The 19,616-nt window shown below is 42.2% G+C and overlaps 2 protein-coding genes across 9 annotated transcripts; one reads left to right on the top strand and one right to left on the bottom strand.

The window, feature by feature from the left end:
* Positions 1-982: 982 nt before the first annotated feature.
* rabac1 (Rab acceptor 1 (prenylated)) lies at positions 983-4,395 on the bottom strand. Of its 3 annotated transcripts, none has more exons than XM_086037962.1 (6): positions 4,198-4,395; positions 2,997-3,134; positions 2,712-2,924; positions 2,448-2,545; positions 2,093-2,194; positions 983-1,307 (listed from the first exon to the last, which is right to left on the bottom strand). In XM_086037962.1, the coding sequence occupies exons 2-6, from the start codon at positions 3,113-3,115 to the stop codon at positions 1,219-1,221; spliced, it is 621 nt and encodes a 206-aa protein (XP_085894088.1). In that variant the 5' UTR covers positions 3,116-3,134; positions 4,198-4,395; the 3' UTR covers positions 983-1,218. The 3 variants fall into 3 exon arrangements, with proteins under 3 accessions (XP_085894088.1, XP_085894087.1, XP_085894086.1); XM_086037961.1 differs by having other exon boundaries at positions 4,188-4,395; XM_086037960.1 differs by lacking the exon at positions 4,198-4,395 and adding an exon at positions 3,649-4,101.
* Positions 4,396-4,549: 154 nt separating this feature from the next.
* On the top strand, positions 4,550-18,906 carry dedd2 (death effector domain containing 2). Of its 6 annotated transcripts, none has more exons than XR_015087835.1 (7): positions 4,566-4,789; positions 4,902-5,007; positions 5,340-5,834; positions 7,100-7,228; positions 8,518-8,658; positions 16,435-16,961; positions 17,036-18,906. XR_015087835.1 is itself a non-coding variant. In XM_086037959.1 (7 exons), the coding sequence occupies exons 3-6, from the start codon at positions 5,375-5,377 to the stop codon at positions 12,306-12,308; spliced, it is 945 nt and encodes a 314-aa protein (XP_085894085.1). In that variant the 5' UTR covers positions 4,566-4,789; positions 4,902-5,007; positions 5,340-5,374; the 3' UTR covers positions 12,309-12,321; positions 12,455-12,592. The 6 variants fall into 6 exon arrangements, 5 of the variants coding, with proteins under 5 accessions (XP_085894082.1, XP_085894085.1, XP_085894081.1 ...); XM_086037959.1 differs by lacking the exons at positions 16,435-16,961; positions 17,036-18,906 and adding exons at positions 12,094-12,321; positions 12,455-12,592; XM_086037956.1 differs by having other exon boundaries at positions 4,550-4,583; positions 16,435-18,906.
* The last annotated feature ends 710 nt before the right edge of the window (positions 18,907-19,616 follow it).

The raw sequence follows: 19,616 nt of genomic DNA on the forward strand, positions 1-19,616 counted from the left end.
ATGGTAACCTGAGCGAGGGGGTCCTCTAGAGCATGGATCGCACAGGTCATAAGCGGGGCGGGCTGGAGGGTTTCTTGGTGGTGCCACATTTGGAGTCAAGAGCTAGTGATGGAAGATAAGAGCAAATGTCCATTCCCACTGCACACAAGGAGAGTAATGAGAAAACTAAAGACGCAATTAACTCAAAATTCGCCTGCACAACATATTTGTGCCTTAGAATTGAATTGTTGGGTTTTTTTTGCACATTGTCCTGAGGCTGTTTTGTAGATTGATTTGCATCTCTGAGTGAAATTTCAAGCTACGTACACTTTACTGTGATTTTGTGGTAAATGGTTTTAGGCTCAAAATGCTTTGACTGTAGTGTATTTTACTTACTTTTTTTGCACAAATTGAGTTGACCAGTAACAAATTTTAAGTCAATAACAATGACTTGTGGTGAGGGGAGTGGCCTGTTTGCTAAGAAATAATAACCTGAGCAGAGAAAGTGAAACATAGTAAATTTGTTTTTAGATCACCCCGAGTTGAACCCGTGTGAGAAGTTTCAACTCAGACTGACTTGCGGTGAGGAGTGAGGCCTTGTTTTCTAACAGTAAGCAAGCTGATTGAAGAAAGTGAAATAAATGTTTTCAGGGTTTTTGTGAACAGCAAATTGATTTGAACCTGTGTTAGAAATTTCAATCAGACTATCAGACTTTGTATCTCGGATGTCAAACTTTGGCTCTTAACAGGGTGTCCACCTGGTTAATTGCTTCGAAAAGTAATAGCTCAGTCCATTCTGTCGAGATGCAAGTTTGTCTAAAATTCCACGTTTATACACGTAGTGGTTGAGGAGAGGTCAGCGAATAATCCATTAAAAAAAACAACTTTTTTTCTGCTTGCATGGTCACAACTTTATTTATAACCCAAACCTTAAATGACCCATCTGAAAATATCAAACATCGACTACATAAAACATAACTCAAACTGAATTGCACAAGCTTAATTCAAAGAAAGACCATTTTTATTTGTGTAGAATCAATATAAGAGTCAATGTGTTCAAAGCCTTTAAATTGCATTTTTTTAGGGTTCAGAGTTCCATCAATACAATACGATGACATAGGATGCACCCGTGTATGAAATAAGTCAAATTTAGCATTTCATGATCATATACTTGAGTACACCACAAACCAATGATTGTGATCATACATGTGTAACACGTTGTAACCAGGGTTGCATATATCACACAGGCTCCATGAGCAGCTCCTCCATGTCGGAGCTTTCCAGCTCTCGGAATGCGGCGTGACTTCCGATCACGAACAAGGTCGCCCCTGAGAGGGAGAGAAAGAAAAACAAGTAGATATAACTGTATATTATCGTACTGATTTGCATATTTATTCGAGAAGAGATGGTCCTCAGTTTTACCAAAAACGACCTCCACAACAGTCTTGCCAGATAATATCCAATCAATGTGGTGCGTTCAACAACTCCCAATTTTTTTAAATAACTTTTTTTCGGCCTCCCATTTATTGTGGGTGTAATTCTAGTATCGACCACTAGATGGGGGCACACTATTTTGTTTAACACTGCAAATTTGAAAGAAGAATGAAAACAAGTATTTCAGCTCAGTCTAGGTTTTACGGAAGATTATTGAATGTCCAGTCCTCTTCGGGCCTGCTTTGTATTCACGCCTACATCAAGCAACGGATGTAGGTTCATTTCAGCATGAGATTATAAATGAGGTTTGTTAGTTTGGAAAAAAAAGAATTTGTTTTTGACAATGAGTGATCGGTATACTATTACACTGTTTGTACCATATTTTTGCCTTATCCAATGCTCTTATTCTCTCTCAATGCATTTTATGTGTTTAAACACATACAATGTGTTCATTATTTTAAAAGTGTGCTAAAAGAACTTTAAAATATATATATTCAAGTAGGGTATTTCTGTATTGTGTATTTCACTTCTTGTGGACAAGGTCTGGAACGTAACCGCCGCGATGGAGGGGGGACTGCTGTACATAATATAGACTACTGTATTGTCATGTGTATACATCAGTCAAGGAATAAGAAGCAGTTTATCATTGGAAAGAACGGCGTTTAAATAACGGACTCACCCAGAACCCAAAAGACGGCGGCTCCGGCTCCGGCCAACCAAAAGACGGGTAAGGAGATGCCTCCAGCCAGACTCATCTGGTGCGGGACGGTCAGCTCCTTGCCTAAGACAAAAAAAAAAAAAAAACAATAGTGCAGATTAAAAACAAAGGCATACAAAAATACAGTAGATATGTATGTGGAGCCTTGCCTTGTAACAGCTGTGGGGCTAATAGTTTGATTGTCATTATCTTTGTCGTATGTGGTAATGTGCTAATGTTTTGGAAGTAAAAAGACTTTTTTCCCCGATTTTTGATAAAAGAGCTAATGGCCAGGTAAATCGGCCAACCGATGAATTGGTCAGGCCCTGATAATTACCAAGGATCACCAGCTTGGACTCCAGCGATTTAAGGTGGATGATGTAGAAGGCACCGATGAACACGGCCAATGCTATCAGTAACATGGGGGAGCTGACTCTGAAGACAGATGAAAACATTCCTGATATCCATCATCAGCATATCACACGATAGAAATAGAACACAGCCATGAAATAATACTCAGTAAAAAAAAAAAAAAAAAAAAAAAAGCTCAGTCACACACAGGCAGTGTAGATGTGTCAACCGATGACTTAACGGCGCTTACATGCAGTAGAGGATGAGTCCGAGGAAGATGAAGGTGTAGTTGCTGTTGTACGTGTCCACGTTCTTCACCACGCGCTGGCACATCTCGCCAAAGTTGCGCGGCTTGGAGAACTTGCGCTGGTCTGCGAAGCTGGCCCACGGCCGGATGGACACCCGCCGCCGGTCCAGCCACTCTTTGGCCACGTTGGCCGAAAAACCTTTGGGGAGGCCCAGCCTGGGGAATGACACATCATGGAAAATTGACTTTTTAATTGTTATGTGAACCCCCCAGTAATAAACGTCTTACTTGGCAAGGATCCCAGCTGCACCAGCCGTGCCCGTCACATGAGCATCCTCAGCACCAAAAACATCTCCAGCTTTGCTCTCCATGTCCACCTGGCAGTTCTCCCCCTTTGGAACTTGCATCTACTAATCTTCTATAACCCTAAAACCAGAAATGAGAAACATTAGAGAGGCGAGACCGGCCTCAAAATCGTGACTTGAGAAACATTTGAGAGGCGAGACCGGCCTCAAAAACGTGACTTGACAAAGATGGTCAGGCTCAGGTTTATTTATTGATTTCTTATTATTTTTTATATATTAAGCAGTAGGTCATTACTGTGGTCAACCGTGTTAACAGTGTGTTGTGCCTCCAATGGAAAATATGCCACATGCAAGGCGACACCGACACGTCACAAAATAAATTCTTTGTACATTACGATACCGCCATCAACATGCTACGTCGTTTTACAGAAATGGAAATACACGTTTTGAATTCTTTAAAAACGGTGAAAGACAATCACAACGCGTAGCTTATTTGCTACTAGTCGCTGCTTCGTCTTTGTTTCACATACGTAGACAACCACGCGTCACTCGTCAATTCCATTTGAGTTCCACAATAACAAATTGATAAAAGTGTGGTTTAGATGAGTAATTGTAACATAAAAACACACACTCACACAATCGAAGTACTGTAGTCCAGGATGCCTCCGGGTGATGACGGAAGTGACGTCTTCCCCCCACCCACAACAATCCGGTTGGCAATCGCACAACACAACCCCGGTGTAAACAGATGTGAGATCAACTAGCGGGTTTTGCTTCCTCTTTACTGTGACAATATCGTTGTTAAAAAAATGACACCGGACCAGCAACATAGTCATGTATGTCTCTGCAGCAACGTAATTGAATTGACTGACTCGAGATCAGCTATTGCGTTGTTTTTGGGGTATAATGTGAGGGAACTGTGATACATAACTGACATCAGACCGGCCAAATAGATAGCAGGGTTCAGTGCAAAGATCAAACCTTGATTGGCCAGTTTCTTAGGGTTGTTTTGCGTTCATGATGACAAGTTTTACGAATTTACGTCGACTTCTTACTATTTGGTGTTGTTGAAAACAATATGTGTTTCACATGTGCTCATACATTTGTAGTCATTACAGATTAAGCTAGAAAGGAAGGTGCTTTGACATTTACAATTACTGTGCACATAACCGACCTGAGATTACCTATCAGGTTCTTCATTCTTCCACTTCAGTGGGAGACGGTGAAACAAACGGACACCAGACCAGAACGACAACGAAGACGTGACATACTCATCTGAAACAACCGATTTGAGATCAGCCTGAGAGTTGCCTCCTTGTTTTGTTAAATGCGACGAGACTGTGAATATGTCTCACACCAGACCAGAGCCCACTGAAACAACATATTTCAAAAACTGACTCGAGATCAGCCAGCTATTGATTCTTCTTCCTGCTTTAACTATAGGAAGACCGTGCAAAATCTGACACCAAACCAGCGATAAATTGCGATGGCTCTGAATAGAACTTGAGCTGTGATTGGCCAGTTTCTCAACTTAAGGAAGTTGTCAGGCTGTCTGTACATAAGCAGGGAGGTGAGATGTTTTGCTCCGCTGTCTGTATAAATATCGGCCTGTTAATGTAATGACAGTTGATTTGATATACCGTTACGAGCCAAGAAAGGTGTCATTATCGACTATAGCCCATTCTTATGAATTCATTCTTGTCTTATGAAGACCTGTTTAATTAGCGCGACGTAGCTATCGCCGTTCTTGACCGTGCTAACTCCAGCGCACAGTGTGTAAGCACAATATTGAGAAATGTTGTGTTATTAGTCATTTTTAGTATAGTTACTAGTAAGTAGACGCTCGCCATTTAAAGTCTCGTTGTAATGATAGTGTTTCCCTTCGCAGGGTTGGTGTCACTTGTCAACGCTGGGAATTCTTCCGACGCTGTTTGTCTGACGAACGAGCCCCCCCCCCCCTTTTTTTTTTCCAGAGAGGGACTTACTTTGGAAAGGTACATTTATTATGATACAAACAATAAGAGGCAGGCATTTTTAAGGAGCTGTCTCTATCCCTCGAAGACTGTTAGCTTGTTGTTGCTGCTAGCTTATTAAGACACCTGTTTAAAGCGTAATTAAAAAAAAAAAAATCCACTGATCGAAACCTCATAAACCCGTAAAATATCTCTGGTGGGACGTGAATACGTCGTTACTATACTTAAGTAAATGTTTCAGGTATCTACTGCATGCTATATTAATTAATTTTCAAAATGGAAATTCAGTGAGGAATGTCTTTACTGTTTACGAAAATGTCCTATGTATTTCCCCCTTAATTGTCTTGACGCAGGTCGTAATATATAAAAGTGGCTGGGTGATACCAACATGGCCAGCTGCACGCTGAGGCACTCGCTTGACTGGGATGAAACAGAGTGCCTCAACTATTATGGGTTGCTGTCCCTCCATGAGGTCTTCAAAGTAGTTGGCTCACAGCTAACGGACGGCGACATCGACGTGCTCTCGTTCCTCCTGAGTGAAACCTGCGCCAGCGTTCACCCCTTAGACCCCGGCAGCTGGATGGTGAAGCCTGATGAAGACAACCCGCTCAACCCCGGCGAGGCCCCGAGTCCCAAACTCTTAGCGGCCTGGAGGCGCTTGCAGTCGCAAGGCTCCCCGCAACCCAAGGTGGCCTGGTTCAAGCCCAGGAGTGGCCTGGAGTTGTTGCTGGACCTGGAGAGGCGAGGGTACATCAGTGAAGGCAACATGGAGCCGCTTCTGCAGCTCCTCAGAGTCCTCACCCGACACGACCTGCTGCCTCTCGTGTCCCACAAGAGGAGAAGAACAGGTGAGTTCTGAAGTCCAATAGCAACCGCCGCGAAAAGCCGAAAACTGCAAGTAATTGACGTACCCCTCCTAATTTTTGTGTTATTTCCTATATTCATAATTTTAAAGAGACTGAAAAATGAATTCAGAGATGGGCTCATTGATATCTTATTCATGTTTGAAGATAATTTCTGAAAACATGTACTTTGTACAAATACTTAGAATCACGCAGTACTCAGTTGTTGAGATGAGGGTGTGTTTTTCACCATTTCAGTGTGGAAAGGGGCATCATGCTGGTGTGGCTGTTTAAGAGCTCCTGGATTTTAGCTGCAAGTGCAAACAGGCGGGCAATTTTAGGCAACTCACTCTTAGACAGAGTATGTGTCTGTACAGTTGACCCAGACACGGATAGGGACCTGACTTGCCTCTGAATTGCAAAAATCTTCATATAATTGACACCTATTGAAATGAAAAACCCCAAGGTCTGGACCCCCCCCCAAAAAAAGAAAAATCCACTGGCATTAAATACGATCCTGTGGTGAGTTAGCGTCGCTCATGTTTCGTAGTCGTACATCGGTAAAGAAATAACTTTTTGACATCAAAAGCACTATCTCAGTCTCAGTTTTTATTTTATAGGTTGAGGCGTCTCTAAAGCAAAATATGTTAGCATTGCTATTCTACTAAAAAGCCATACCTGAATTCGTCTGAGAGGCACACCTCAGTAGTTGCTGCTGTTTTGGTCAGCAATAGAACAGAGCTCAAATGGGCCCTGTACAATACAACTTTATTTATATAGCGCTACAGCTGTAACAAATCACTTTACATTACAATGACAAAATAGCAATAATATAACAACAGAAAGCAATAAATGAAAACACAAAATAGTATAATAGACACCATAAAACAGCAGAAAACTGTCAGTCTCAGGTCGGATCAAAAGCCAGAGAATAGAAATGTGTCTTCAAACGGGTTTTAAAAACGGACAGGGAAGGGGCTTGCCTCACATTTAATCGAAGGTCATTCCAAAGGGAAGAACCAGCAACAGAAAAGGCACGATCCCCTCTGAGACACCGCTTGGTCCTCGGCACCTCCAGCAGCGCCTGGTCCGCAGACCTGAGGCACCGGGAAGGTGCGTAGGGAGGAGCTTAAAGAGTTGTAAACAAAAAGAAGCATCTTTAAATGAACCGGTTGGGAACATTTATTTGAGGGAGGTGCTTATTTGCTGTGTCGGTCTGTTTTTCCCTCCTTGATCAACAACCGCCATCATGTATGTTAATGACATTGCAGTGTCTCCAGAGAGAACTGACAAGCGATGGAGGGAAGAGCACAGAGAGTTGTGCACTTCTGGCCCGAGGATGTCCTCCTATGGACAAGCAGACGTGTCTCTTCCTTCCTCCGGACAGCAAGTGAGAACAGGTATGACTGCTCCCTCAAGGCTACATTCACCATTCCAGGAAACCTATAGGCCTACTTTTCTCCCATACAGTTGCAGAACACTGTCATCATAAACAGTTATAATGCTGCAATTATGGAAGCAGTCTGTTGCGAAATGAGGAGCAACAATAGTCACACTAAACGTTGATATACATTCAATGTGTGCAGTGAACCCTGGTTTGGGGATATGTTTTCTCGACCCATCCGCAATCGGTGAAAATTTGCGATATATACCTCCACATGTTAAAGTGCTCCTTGTGCGTGTGCGCAAGACTCAGAGGAAGTTGGCCTCGGGCGGCGAAGCGCTCACTGCACCTCCTGTTGAAAAGCATGACGAGCAAAGTGCCGTATGGAACTTTTTTTGCTTACATGGCCGACAGCCATGGCAAGCCGACCAACGGGAATTATTTTGCTCGCCATTTGTATAATTTGAGGAGGCATTCGACCAGCTGGGAGCGGATTAGAGAAGAGTAGACGCACGCACACACACACACACACACACACACACACCCTCAAAGGAACATTACATTAATAACAAATAAATATAAGTTTGTTTATTTAAGTCTGCTGCTTTTGCAGATTTTCGATTTTTGTCGAGGTTCTGGTATGTACTTTATGCAGGTGTAGTATCGAAGTCAAAATTTTGGTATCGTGGCAACACTAAATTTAGTGTAGATTTTCGATTTTTGTCAAGGTTCTGGTATCGAGGTACTTTATGCAGGTGTAATATCGAAGTCAAAATATTGGTATCGTGGCAACACTAAATTTCTCACGGATCTTTTATAAAACTAATACAAACTAAAAATAAGTTTATTTATTTAAGTTTGCTGCTTTTTGCAGATTTTCGATTTTTGTCAAGGTTCTGGGATCGAGGTACTTTATGCAGGTGTAGTATCGAAGCCCAAGTTTTGGTATCGTGGCAACACTAAATTTCTCACGCATCTTTTATAAAACCAATCCAAAACATAGTGCAATTTGGAATAATGACCCTTTTGCTTCAAGTTCAAACCCAGGTGCATGAGATGCTATGGATCTACTATTCAAGTAGATCTAAAAATGAAATAGAAAACAAGTACGACTTAGTGAAGAGACCCATTCGCTTGAAGTAGTCAAACAATGTGAACTGAACAGCATGCAAAGGCAATTTGCGAGATAAATCCAGGATAGTAAATGCATTTTCACTTTTTCTGTATGTTTAATGGCCAGTTTTCCTAATACTTTTGCCCTCCTTGTGACAATAATCTTAACTCATTTTGTGCTTCCTGCCGTAGGGTTTGACCCTACAGTGGCTGGAGGCTCCCTGCAGAGGCAGAGGAGGAGAAGAAAAAGAGGGCACGGCTGGACTCACAAGAAGACCAGCAGGCAGGCCCAGCAACTGCCACCACCAGCGCCGCCTCAGAAAGCATCTTGCAGTAAGAACAGCATGTTCCTTCCCTAACAATAGACGATCATCTCTTCCCGCCACATTTTCTCTGAGACAAAACCGCTCCCTGCTTTTTTTTTTTTTTTTTTGCTTTATCCATGCCGCGTCCCCCAAGCTTTGCTTTGTTGCTGCCACGATGAAGCACATCAAACGTTGGCTTACTAAGTCTTTTTGTTGTCTTCAAAACACAATGCTTACGCGATGGTAAATGTTGCTTTCTAACTCATCTTGAAGGTTGGATGTATTGTGCACTATGATTTAACATTCAAATGAAGCGATCATTTGAATGTTACAGTGGTGGGATTCTTCCAACAACACTGCAAAACTGTCGCAATCTCCACTTTGAGCTCGCAGTCAAACCTTGGAGCCTTTTTCCAGTATGTTATCATGTGACAGTTAGGCCTCTCTGCACTATCAGTAATTTACAAATGAAGTAATTATGTCGAATAATCGAACACTCAAATGTGTTGCGGTGCTAACACAATTTCAAACCTGAACGTCACGTTAGTTTAGTTGATTATAACAATACGTCGGTTTTGCATGTGATTTCAATCCATACAAATCATGTTTGGATTAGGGATGGGCATACTAATTCAATTTTATGAGTAATCGTTTGTTGAAGCATCAAAGAGTGCACTGCCTGACTGCAACCGGGGCTCACTCTGCGCGAGGGATGGAAACGATTTACAGATAAACTGATTTAAAATTGTCTTACAATTCGAAATTTTGTCGTTGTTTTGATTAGGGATGCTCCGGTCGATCGGCCGATTTTCATGAAAAGTTACGTAATCGGAAAATTTGATCAAAGCCTTTTATTGAAGATCAAAAAATCCGATCACCTCGGAACTCATGAATCGCAGTCTTCACCAGCCTGCGTACAGCATTGCGTCACCGCTCCTTGTCACAGCGCAGTATGAGTGACATTTATGCAACAGTTCAATATACAGATAATCCATGGGCTCGGAATCGATATCGCCCGATGTCACTCATAGATGATCGGTATCGGTGTCATAAAACCCTGATCGGAACATCCCTAGCTTTGATGTCTGGTAACACTGATACTGTACATTTGAAATGTCGCAATAAACAGGATATTACATTTCATAGTGGTTCATCTCAAATCCACACTGTGATACAAACTCCTCCCGGCTGTCAGTCTTCTCAACGGCGCTGGTATGGAAACAGGAGTTCGGAACATTTAGAGGGCGATACGAAAAAAAAAAAAATGTAGTTGATAGTCAATTTTCCCCCATGCCCATCCCTAGTTTGGAGCTGTCTGCCTGCATCTAAACATGCATTTCATTTCTGCTCTTTCATCCCACTCATTGATTTTCCCCTTCACCTTTTTCCACCATGTTCCGCCGCCGCAGTCGATCAGAACCTTTGAGCGCCTGGGTCGCTTCCTGTGCAATGTTGTCGCCGCAAAAGGAGGAAAGATCTGGAGCTTGTCTCTTGCACTGCGGACAGATTTTTCATTTTGAAGTTGCAATCGGAAAAGCTTAAAACGGCGTCTTTTTATCCAGTGCGAGCCCTGGCTGCCTTTGTTTCTTTTGGAAGTTTTCAACAAGGGCCTCCAGTAGATCCCCACGCTAACAAGAAGCTAACGTCAATATCTGTTGTAGACCAATGAAGTCAAAAAATGGGAGTAGAAGCAAACAAGGACTGGCACAACCATTCCAATCATCGCCATACATGATGACGCCTCTTAAGTGTCTAGTGTGGTACACACAGAAAGATATTTTAAATTGTGACGGACTCCGAACTCATGCAACGATATTTCGACACTGCTGTGCTGTGTTCGGCCTTTAGTCAATATTAGGGGGTGCACGAATTCAGATTTAGCTTTTAAAGCTGACACTATTGCGATGAAAGTCAAGTCAGTGTCCTCTCGTCACCAATGTCCACTAATTGGTATTTTTCAAGCATAGTTTGACCTGTAGCTTTTGAAATGCAGTCTAAATGTATTTCAACACATCACAAAAAAAAACAATTGCAAGCAAAACATGGATAGACCTGTAAGAGGCTGGGCCAGATTGTCTTTGTGCGTGTACCCCGCTTTGATTTATGAAATTCAGCTCACTGATTTATTCAAAAAAAAAAAAAAAGGGAAAAAAATCTTTAGCCAATGCAACTTCAAACTCTTTCATTCTCATCGCGATGCAGCCTTCCTTCCGCTTCATTTGCACACAAGTCAGCTGCAATATTCTCAAAGGGAAGAAAAAAAAAAAAAAAAGAGCACTGATCAACATTCTTTTCTGCAACGCTACTCTATTGCCAAAACGTTGCTTCTCGTTAACCTCGCGGTCTTGAACTGAAGTGGCAAGTTTGCTTTGTTATTTTCCACCATTTTCCCATCTCGATCGACCTCTCATGACGCAAGCCCGGCTGTCCCCCCCCACCCCCCCACTCCTTTCGGGGTAACACAAGGAGTGGATGCCTGTGTGTCATAACATAGCTGCTCATTCCCCAACCGCCCCTCGCTTGCTTTTGGAATGTCCTTTATGCAAAATATACTTCGAGGAAACATGGCCTGCCAATCAAATGTAATCATCCGTAGAAATGAGTAATTCCACTCGTAAAGTAGGTTTGCTTTCAAACCAACACTAGTGGGCAAAACGCCTTGTACGCGCACCTTGTTTTCTCATAGCGTGGCCAAAAAACATCTATTCAACTGCGAAAGAACGCATCGATTACGGGGTCTCTTTACAATTTTAAAGATTTTATTACAAAGGCAGTTGATAAAATGTCTTAACCAGATTTTTTTTGTTGTTTTTTTTTTTTTGTAACTAGTGTTCACAAAAGTTTGTAATCACATTGGAAGAGGGTGCACCGCCCCATTGGGGAGTACAAGTTTGTCAGTTCTTCGATGAGACATTTGCATGCCCTTTAGAAAAAAAAAAAAAAAAAAAAAAACCTCAAACGTCTGCTTAATGGACCGAAACCACCCTCTGCTAACCTGTCAACTGTCAATCAAATACCACTGCTCTGACCAGAAAAATAGATGCTACTTCATCTAATGACCACTGATGTGAACGAATGCGCTCAAGTCCTTATAAGGTGCGGGAGGGGGAATTCATACCAGACGCCTCGATGTGTCACTACAGCCGTGACAGCTAAAAATCTGGAAAACTAGCATGGTGAAAAACAACGGCTACATCGCCACAATTCAGATCTGCCATAGTCTTGGCACGTTTTCATCAATTACTTCAAACTTGTTGAACACGCTTAGAAAACAAATCTCTGAATTGACTTTCCAGAATCAATATGTTTGCTGTTTTTTTTTTATTCATGTCAAAAATCTGACATTTTTCAACCGATGCTGATCAACGGAAAATTACGTGGCAGAATCGGGACAACTTTATAATGAAGTTCTTGATGGGTGGGAGATTGTCAGTTTAAACGTTGTTTTTGTTTTTTTTTTAAGCTTCACACCAGCAGTTGCGGACTCTGGAGCTCTCTGCAAAGACTTCCCCGCCTCTGTTGCTTTTATTTATTTATTTATTTATTTTTTCTATGCTGAATTGTGCTTATGACTGCCTAAAATGGACTTACCTGATTTATGTTATGGCAGTGGCCGATGAAGGTGTGGTTAGCACCATCCTCCCAAGTGAAGTGGCCTCTAACGTCACCCACCCTTAGGTCCCAATCCTAGGTAGCCCTGCACCAGCTAATACTGTTGAATGCCTGCTTCTTCGACACGTTCAACCCACTTGTCTCTGTCTCTCTCTGTCTCTCTCTCTCTCTCTCTCTCTCTCTCTCTCTCTCTCTCCTTTCTGTGTTCGCAGTTCTAAACAGACCAACAAAACGGTATCGTCACACGCAATCAGAGGGAGAACTCTTAATACTCAAAACTGCGCAAAACACAGCACAGAGAGTTCTTTTCTTTTTTTTTTTTGTCTCTTGGCTCCCTTGGTCGGTCGTTGAGCAGAAACGAGGATCGATTAAGTTGACACTGCGGGCCAAGCGACTCCTTGTAAATGGGTACTTAAACTTTGTTGTTGTTGTTGTTTTTATTTTTTTCTATGGCCAAGATATGGAGTAAGTCAGGTGTTTTACTTTGTTTGTTTTTTGTTTGTTTTTTTTCCCTCCAAGTGAGAAAATGTCCACTCTGTGTAATGAAACAAGAAGCATTTTGTAACACGCACTTGACATCTCTGTTTGTGGTCCAAGTGGAGTGCAACCAAAGTCAGTCATGGCCACAGCCCTCACACGGTCTAATGATCGGAACCCTAAAAGGGGGAAGTCTACCCAAACGTTTTTTTTTTTTTCAAGAATATGTTCTTCTCACACCTACTAGTTGAAACAAGGCATTCCGATTAATATCGTTTGTGGAATATGAGTTAAGCAGCAAAATCCAGCCATTTTTTTTTTTTTTTTTTTTGCCATCTCAGGCAAATAACGTCCGTTTAGTCACTTCTGTCGACTGAAAATGACATCACAGTTGCTCGGGGCTCAGGTAACGGCCAATCACAGCTCACCTGTTTTCTGAAGCTGAGCCATGATTGGTCGTTATGAGCCTTGAACATGTTCTTGGAAAAAAAAAATGTTTGGGTTGACTCCCCTTTAACAGTTGTTCATTCTATTTCATTGGAGTCCATATTGAAAAATCGTCTTGGTACTTCAATGATCTCAAATCTCCGTTTTGAAACGGCGATGCCTTTCATTTGTGAAGATGGATTTCTCAAGAATTCATGGGTGTAAGATTCCCTATCTGCCTTATAACGTAAAGACCTCAATCGACCCACGGGGTTAAGTAAGTGCCACGGTGTTTCAAATGTCTAAAGAAACAAATTGATTCAGAATCCAAGTAATGGATTCTATGAGTTATCCAGCGAAACCTTCCAAGTCAAATTCCCTGACGTGGCTTTTATCTCTTAAGTCTTCCTGATGTTCTGTCTGCTGTGGTGTGTTCAATTGGTGCACTCTTATTCGTAACGTACTCTTGTCCTAACACCAATTGATCCAGGTCTTCGCGCTCTTCCTAAAAACCTCACTTGCATCCTTAAGGGCCGCAGTCACGGTAAAGCACTTTCTTCTCGTTGTTTTTCCCGACCATAATGGCAAATTCCCGTCAGGTGTTTTAATCGTCCATTCCGCACTCATTCTGATTGATTCCACTGTGAAGCACACTGAATTTTTGTATTTATTTATGTATTTTTTTTCCATCAGTCTAATAATTACAGCCCTCATTAAAACACATTGCTCTTTTGCAAATGTTAAGAGATGCGAGAATCGATGCATGAATGAATTGGACATTTGCCTTCCTAATGTTGGCATTTTGCAAACTTGCCCCTCTGGAGTCTTGCGCAGCCCGACGCAGACAAATAGCACTCGGTGTTGACTTTGATCATTCGTTAGCAGGAGGATGAATAACTGGACTCAATGATGCGGTTCCTCCCCCGCGAACAGTCCGTCATCCTCCGATTTGTTGTAGGGGTTCACCAATTACTCGGCAACTATTCGTCTCGATTAATTGTTCACCGACATTGTTTAACCTGAAAATGTCCACAGAGTTTTAGCCTCTCGTCACTTGAATATTCTCCGATTTCTGTTGTCCTCCTTGAAAGAAGACTGTTTGTCGTTTGTGTTTCATCAAAATAAGACATTTGCATCTGCTTTTCTTTGGAAAACAATGATCGTTTTGACTGATTACCTGACATGGACCAAACCAGTAACTGAATCAATTTATGTATTAATTTTTATTTATGCATTTTCTGCACTGGCAATTTGAAGAAAAAAAATGTCTTGTTTATGAATAAAGGGATGTGAAATTTAAAAATGTTTTTTTTTGTTTTGTTTGTTTGTTTTAATCGATTCATCGATTTAATTGAAAAAATAATGGACGGATGAATCGATGATTCAAACCTTTTAGTTGTAGAACTGTTTTTCATTTAATTTCTGCGTTATGTTTCTGGTGGACAAGGTTCCATCAAACTTGTTGTTCCTCACTAAAGCGAGCTTTGGAGGGAGCAAGATGAGTTTCTGTTGCAGCCAAAGTCGTCAAGCAGCCGCACTTCTGGAATAGTGACGCGGGGGGGACGCTCTGTCTGTCAGCGGCGCTCGTGCTCAGTACAGTATGTATCCTCTGATCTTCCTCGCTGTGCTGTTGCATGACCGCCAGTCCAGTTCCGAGCAGATTCATGGCTTAACACTTGAGCTGGAACCCAAAACGAACGAAACACAGAATTCCTGAGCCGCACGATGCTAAGCTTCCACTGGGAATTTTGCTGAGTGTGCTGCTGACACCGTGTCCAAGTCAACCGGTTCCATGGCCGCAGTATTTATCATTCCCAGTTCACAAAAATGGCCACTTTGCGCTACCTGACTGCACTTTTTTTTTTTCTTTTTTTTTTTTCTTTTTGGTTCTTGGCAACATTTGTGCTGCTTTTAGCAAAAGCTCAAGCAAGAATGACATTGTGTACGTTCCAGTCCAGTTAGTGTTCCGCTTACTCGGTCACGAGCTCCTTTTTGAAAAACTGCTCTTCAACTCCGTCCCTTTTATGTGATTATTGTTGTGTGATTCATCAATTAAGGCATCAATTTTATTTCCACCGCATGCTACCGACTTGGCTCCACTCTCGCTATTGACGCTTGTCCACTTTCAGAACCGGGGACAATTTCTGGCAGGCAGCCGGTGTTCCATACGGATGACGTAAACCGCTGCTGAGCGCTCATCAGTCGAGCAGATTGGTCATCACTGTGTCAAAAGACTGTATTTTTTTTCCTCCCCGTGATTAGGGTGTCCGACAAGTGTTGTAAAGAACACTTCAGACACTGGGGGGGATGTTGCCGACACCTGATTTTACTTTGGAGAACAATGGCCATTTTTGCCCGTTTGCTCACAATTCAACCAACCAAACCACCAGTAACCAAATCACAATGTTTCAGCATTTTCTGCATTGTCAATATAAAACGATGTCCTGTTTTTGAATAAAAGGATGGGAATTGAATTTTTTTTTTTTTTTTTTAAATCCTAATTATCCATCCATTATTGACGACAGCTTTTAATCGATTGTTAGAATAATCGTTAGTTGTATCCCTAGACCTGAGCTATAATAGTTTGGGATTTTTCATTATACTTTTTATTTCGTTTTGACGTTTTTTTTTTTTTTTAATTAAATTTTAATTTGTTTTTAAGAGTGGGTTGGTTGGTTTATTTTTTAATTAGTTTTAGTATTTAGTTTTATATTTTCATATTTAGTTGAAAAACCTTGTGTTGTATGTACGAAAAATTTGTGCAGTGCACGATTCAAAATAAAAGCGGTCACAAACGTATTATGAATATTAATACTGAAATAGATGCTTTTAACAAAGTATGAAAGCTCATGCACAAAATTAAGACTAAAACGACGGACATTGTTTGCAATAATTAGTTTTAATTAATTTGATAAACATGAAGTGTAATTTATTTCTTTAAAAGCACTTTCGTTTTTATTTCCTTAAACACACACACAAAATTTAGTTTTCATCATTTCATTAGTTTTTGATAACTATAATAATAATAACCTTGGTCTGCTAGACCAATGCAATGTGTTCAATGTGGTGTGCTTTTCGCAGAGTCTGATACTAGTAAAAGTGGGGAAAGTGAGTCAAGCTGAGCAGATCCAAGCTGGTATCATGCAGTGTGAAATCGCCATCAGTGTGATGTTTCTGACTGCTGTCCCTTTTTGTCTTCCTTGTTTTGACTCTCCTTCCCATTCCCCCCCTCGTCCCTTCCTCACCACCAAATTTGCCCTCCCCCGCAATCCCCGTCTCCCGCTCCCAGACATCCGCCTGAGGGTGCGGGCCGAGTTCCTGGAGCACGAGTCGGCGCTGCGTGACGGCGTCTCCTCGGACAAGCGGCAACCTCTGGAGCGCCAATTCGAGCTGTTCAGGCAGGCCGACTCGCTGCTGCGCGCCCGACACCTCGGCGCCATCGTGTGTGACATCAAGTTCACGGAGCTGGACAACTTGGAAGCCTTCTGGGTGGACTACCTGAGCGGGGCGCTGCTGGAGGCCCTCAAGGGCGTCTTCATCACCGACTCGCTGAGGGTGGCGGCAGGCTCCGAGGGCGTCCGGCTGCTCATCAGCGTGGACCAGGACGACTACGAGGAAGGCCGCCGGCTGCTGAGTGCCGGCAGGGTGCCGGCGTCATCCACTGCTGGCCACAAAGACCATCACCGGGGGATGTAGGTAGACTTTATGCTGATACCACGTTGACATGTTGGAAAAAGGGCAGGGTTTTTGTTTTTTTTTTCTTTCGTGTAATACCTCTAGCGGCCACTAGATAGCAGCAAGCACCACTCGTTTATGGTAAGCCTTGAACCTTGGATTTTTTTTAGTTGAGACAACGTATGCTTCTGATCCCCATTTGAATTCACATCCAGGCACTACCTTACAGGACAGCAGAATGAAAGAGGACATGTTAGGACAAGGCAGAGCAGGATCAACAAAGGGACACAGGTGGTAAGGCCCGCTTCACACGAGTCAGAACTGAATCCAATTCAGTTGGGCGTTCACACGTGTTGCTTGAAAGTCTCAAACCGGATGCGACTTTTGCATGACAAAGGAAAAACATCTCTTTGGAGAACCTCACTATGTCGCGGCACTCTATTTACTTGTCGCCTACCGTCTCCATTTGGATAAAATGAGTTCTTTTTAGTTGTAATCACTTTTGAAATTTAAAACCGAGGCAAGTCGTAGAAATCAAATTTTGGGCACGAAGCTATGTGAATTTTATCTCAGTTCGTTGCAGTATAATACTTCACAGTCTCCACTTTGCAGTATCTCTCCATTTTTGTGCTGCCCAGAGTCTCCTCTTGGAGGAAAATGGTCTCCTTGCTGCAAAGTTGTGTATGCCAAGTGGAAAACCAGGGCGAGTAGAAGGAAACCAAGTTTTTGGGCCTTAACTTTGGAGAACCTTACCCGTAGCTCTGGACACTGTAGGACGTCCATAGTCTCCTTTTAGGATAAGTTTGTCTCCCTACTGAAATATTTTTTAAGTGGAAAACCGAGGCGAGTAAAAGAAAAATAAAGCTCTGTGGCTCATAACTTTAGGAGCTCCTCACCCTTAACTATGGAGGCTCGATTGTCACACTCCACTGCTCCCACTTTGCTGCAGTGCTTTATTTTTTCTGTCGCCCTCAATCTCCTCTGATTTAAAATGTTTCTTTTGTGATGTTTGAATTTGAAAACCAAAGTGGTCTGTGTGCTGTGCCCTTAATTCCGGTCACAGCAATATTATATATTTATACTGCCCCCAGACTCCTTTTGGATAAAGTTTGTCTTCTTACTGTAATATTTTCGGACTGGGAAACTGAGATGAGGCGAAGGATTCGATTTTTTTTTTTTTTTCTTTGCTTATTCATGCTACAGAAGCTCACCCGGAGCGTTATCATCCACAATCTCCACTTTGCTGCAGTGCTCAGGTTTTTACGCTGGCCACAGCTTCCTCGCGGATAAAATTTGGTCAACTTGCTGTAATATGTTTGAAGTGGAAAAGCCAAGCGAGAAAAAGTGATCTTTGCGTCTTAACTTTGGTGACACAAACGCGCCCTCTTAAGATAAGCTAGGCGAATCCCGGATTGTCCTAAGAAGATAACCCTTGCAGCTTGTGATCGCTGCGGTCAGTGGTCAGCAGTAGATGACATCGGTGATTAGCTTCCGGCTTCAGACGACCGTGGACAAGTCATCATCGCAGCGGCCGGGATGATAATTTCAGATGTGTGTGAGCTTCTATTGCTTTCCTCAGCAAGTAAAACGTGTACAAGACGGGGCAGAGTGTCGCTCAATACGAGTGATGTCGGGGAGATCAAAATCCAAAGTGCGCGCATCCGGGCTGCGATCATCCCTGTTAGAGTGTCTTTGACGGAATGCTGTCTGGTCACCCTGCCGGAACTAATGCCCGGACTTCACTGGGAGACAGCGATCAATAAGGCCCCACGCTATCGTACAGAAACCACTAGAACAAGATGACTGGCCTGGGCTGAAGGGCTGGACTCTGCAGGCCCGGACAAGAGGTTGTTTTGTTTTTTTTTGTTGTTTAATGTTTAACAAAAGAGGAAAAATATATTTCTTGGGAACTTTGTGTTTAAAAAAAAAAAAAAAAAAAAAAAAAAAAAAGGAAAAAATATATTTCTTGGGAACTTTGTGTTTAAAAAAAACAAAAAAAAACAAATGCTTGTCAATGCATGTATTAAGAAACTAATATATCATGGGTGAATACTAATAAAATTAATAAAGGTGCGGTTGCCCAAAATCAGTTTGAGGATGGTTTTATTTTATCACTTAAAAAATTCATGATATACAGTGATGCCTTGAGAAGCGAGTGCAGTCGCCCGCTTCTCAAAGCACCACTCGATATACTGTAAGTAATCCCCAGCAGTTCACTGTGGACAGATTGAGCACTGCCGCAGATGGCAAAAATCTGTGACTAATTGACCCCTAACCCCTTAATGAGGAGGTCAAACGTTTTTGTTTTTTTTCAAGAATATGTTCTATGCAAGCCCACTAGATGAAACAGGGCATTCTGATAAATATCGCGTTTGTGGAATAAGTGTTAATCCACTCGTTTTTAGCCATCTGTGGGGGTGGCCATTTTGTCTTCTGTCGACTGAAAATGACATCACAACAAACGACCAATCACGGCTCCGATTCGGAAAACAGGTCACCTGTGATTGGTCGTTGTGAGCAGTTGTGATGTCAATTTTCAGTCGACAGAAGACAAAATGGCCGCCCCCACAGATGGCTAAAAACAAGTGCATTTTGCTGCTAATTTATTTATCACACAAACACAAAATTAATCAGAAAGCCGTGTTTCAACTGGTGGGCCTGCTAGGGACATATTCTTGAAAAAAATATGTTTGGGGTGACTTCCGCTTTAAAGATGTGATATGAATCATTGAAACCAGAAATATAAATAGATAGATGTGGAACTTGGAACCTTCCCCGCCATGTAAAGCTTGTCTC

This window comes from Filicampus tigris, chromosome 8 (assembly GCF_054856515.1).
Source record: "Filicampus tigris isolate MCC_2025a chromosome 8, RoL_Ftig_1.0, whole genome shotgun sequence".
Lineage (NCBI taxonomy): Eukaryota > Metazoa > Chordata > Actinopteri > Syngnathiformes > Syngnathidae > Filicampus > Filicampus tigris.

Excerpts from the sequence above, each read along its gene's own strand:
- rabac1 (XM_086037962.1), bottom strand. The coding sequence starts at position 3,115 with ATGCAAGTTCCAAAGGGGGAGAACTGCCAGGTGGACATGGAGAGCAAA. Across the intron at positions 2,195-2,447 it reads GTCCAAGCTGGTGATCCTTG|GCAAGGAGCTGACCGTCCCG; the intron begins GTAATTATCAGG and ends TTTTTGTCTTAG. Across the intron at positions 1,308-2,092 it reads CGCCGTCTTTTGGGTTCTGG|GGGCGACCTTGTTCGTGATC; the intron begins GTGAGTCCGTTA and ends TCTCCCTCTCAG.
- dedd2 (XM_086037956.1), top strand. The coding sequence starts at position 5,375 with ATGGCCAGCTGCACGCTGAGGCACTCGCTTGACTGGGATGAAACAGAG. Across the intron at positions 7,229-8,517 it reads CGGACAGCAAGTGAGAACAG|GGTTTGACCCTACAGTGGCT; the intron begins GTATGACTGCTC and ends TTCCTGCCGTAG. Across the intron at positions 8,659-16,434 it reads GCCTCAGAAAGCATCTTGCA|ACATCCGCCTGAGGGTGCGG; the intron begins GTAAGAACAGCA and ends TCCCGCTCCCAG.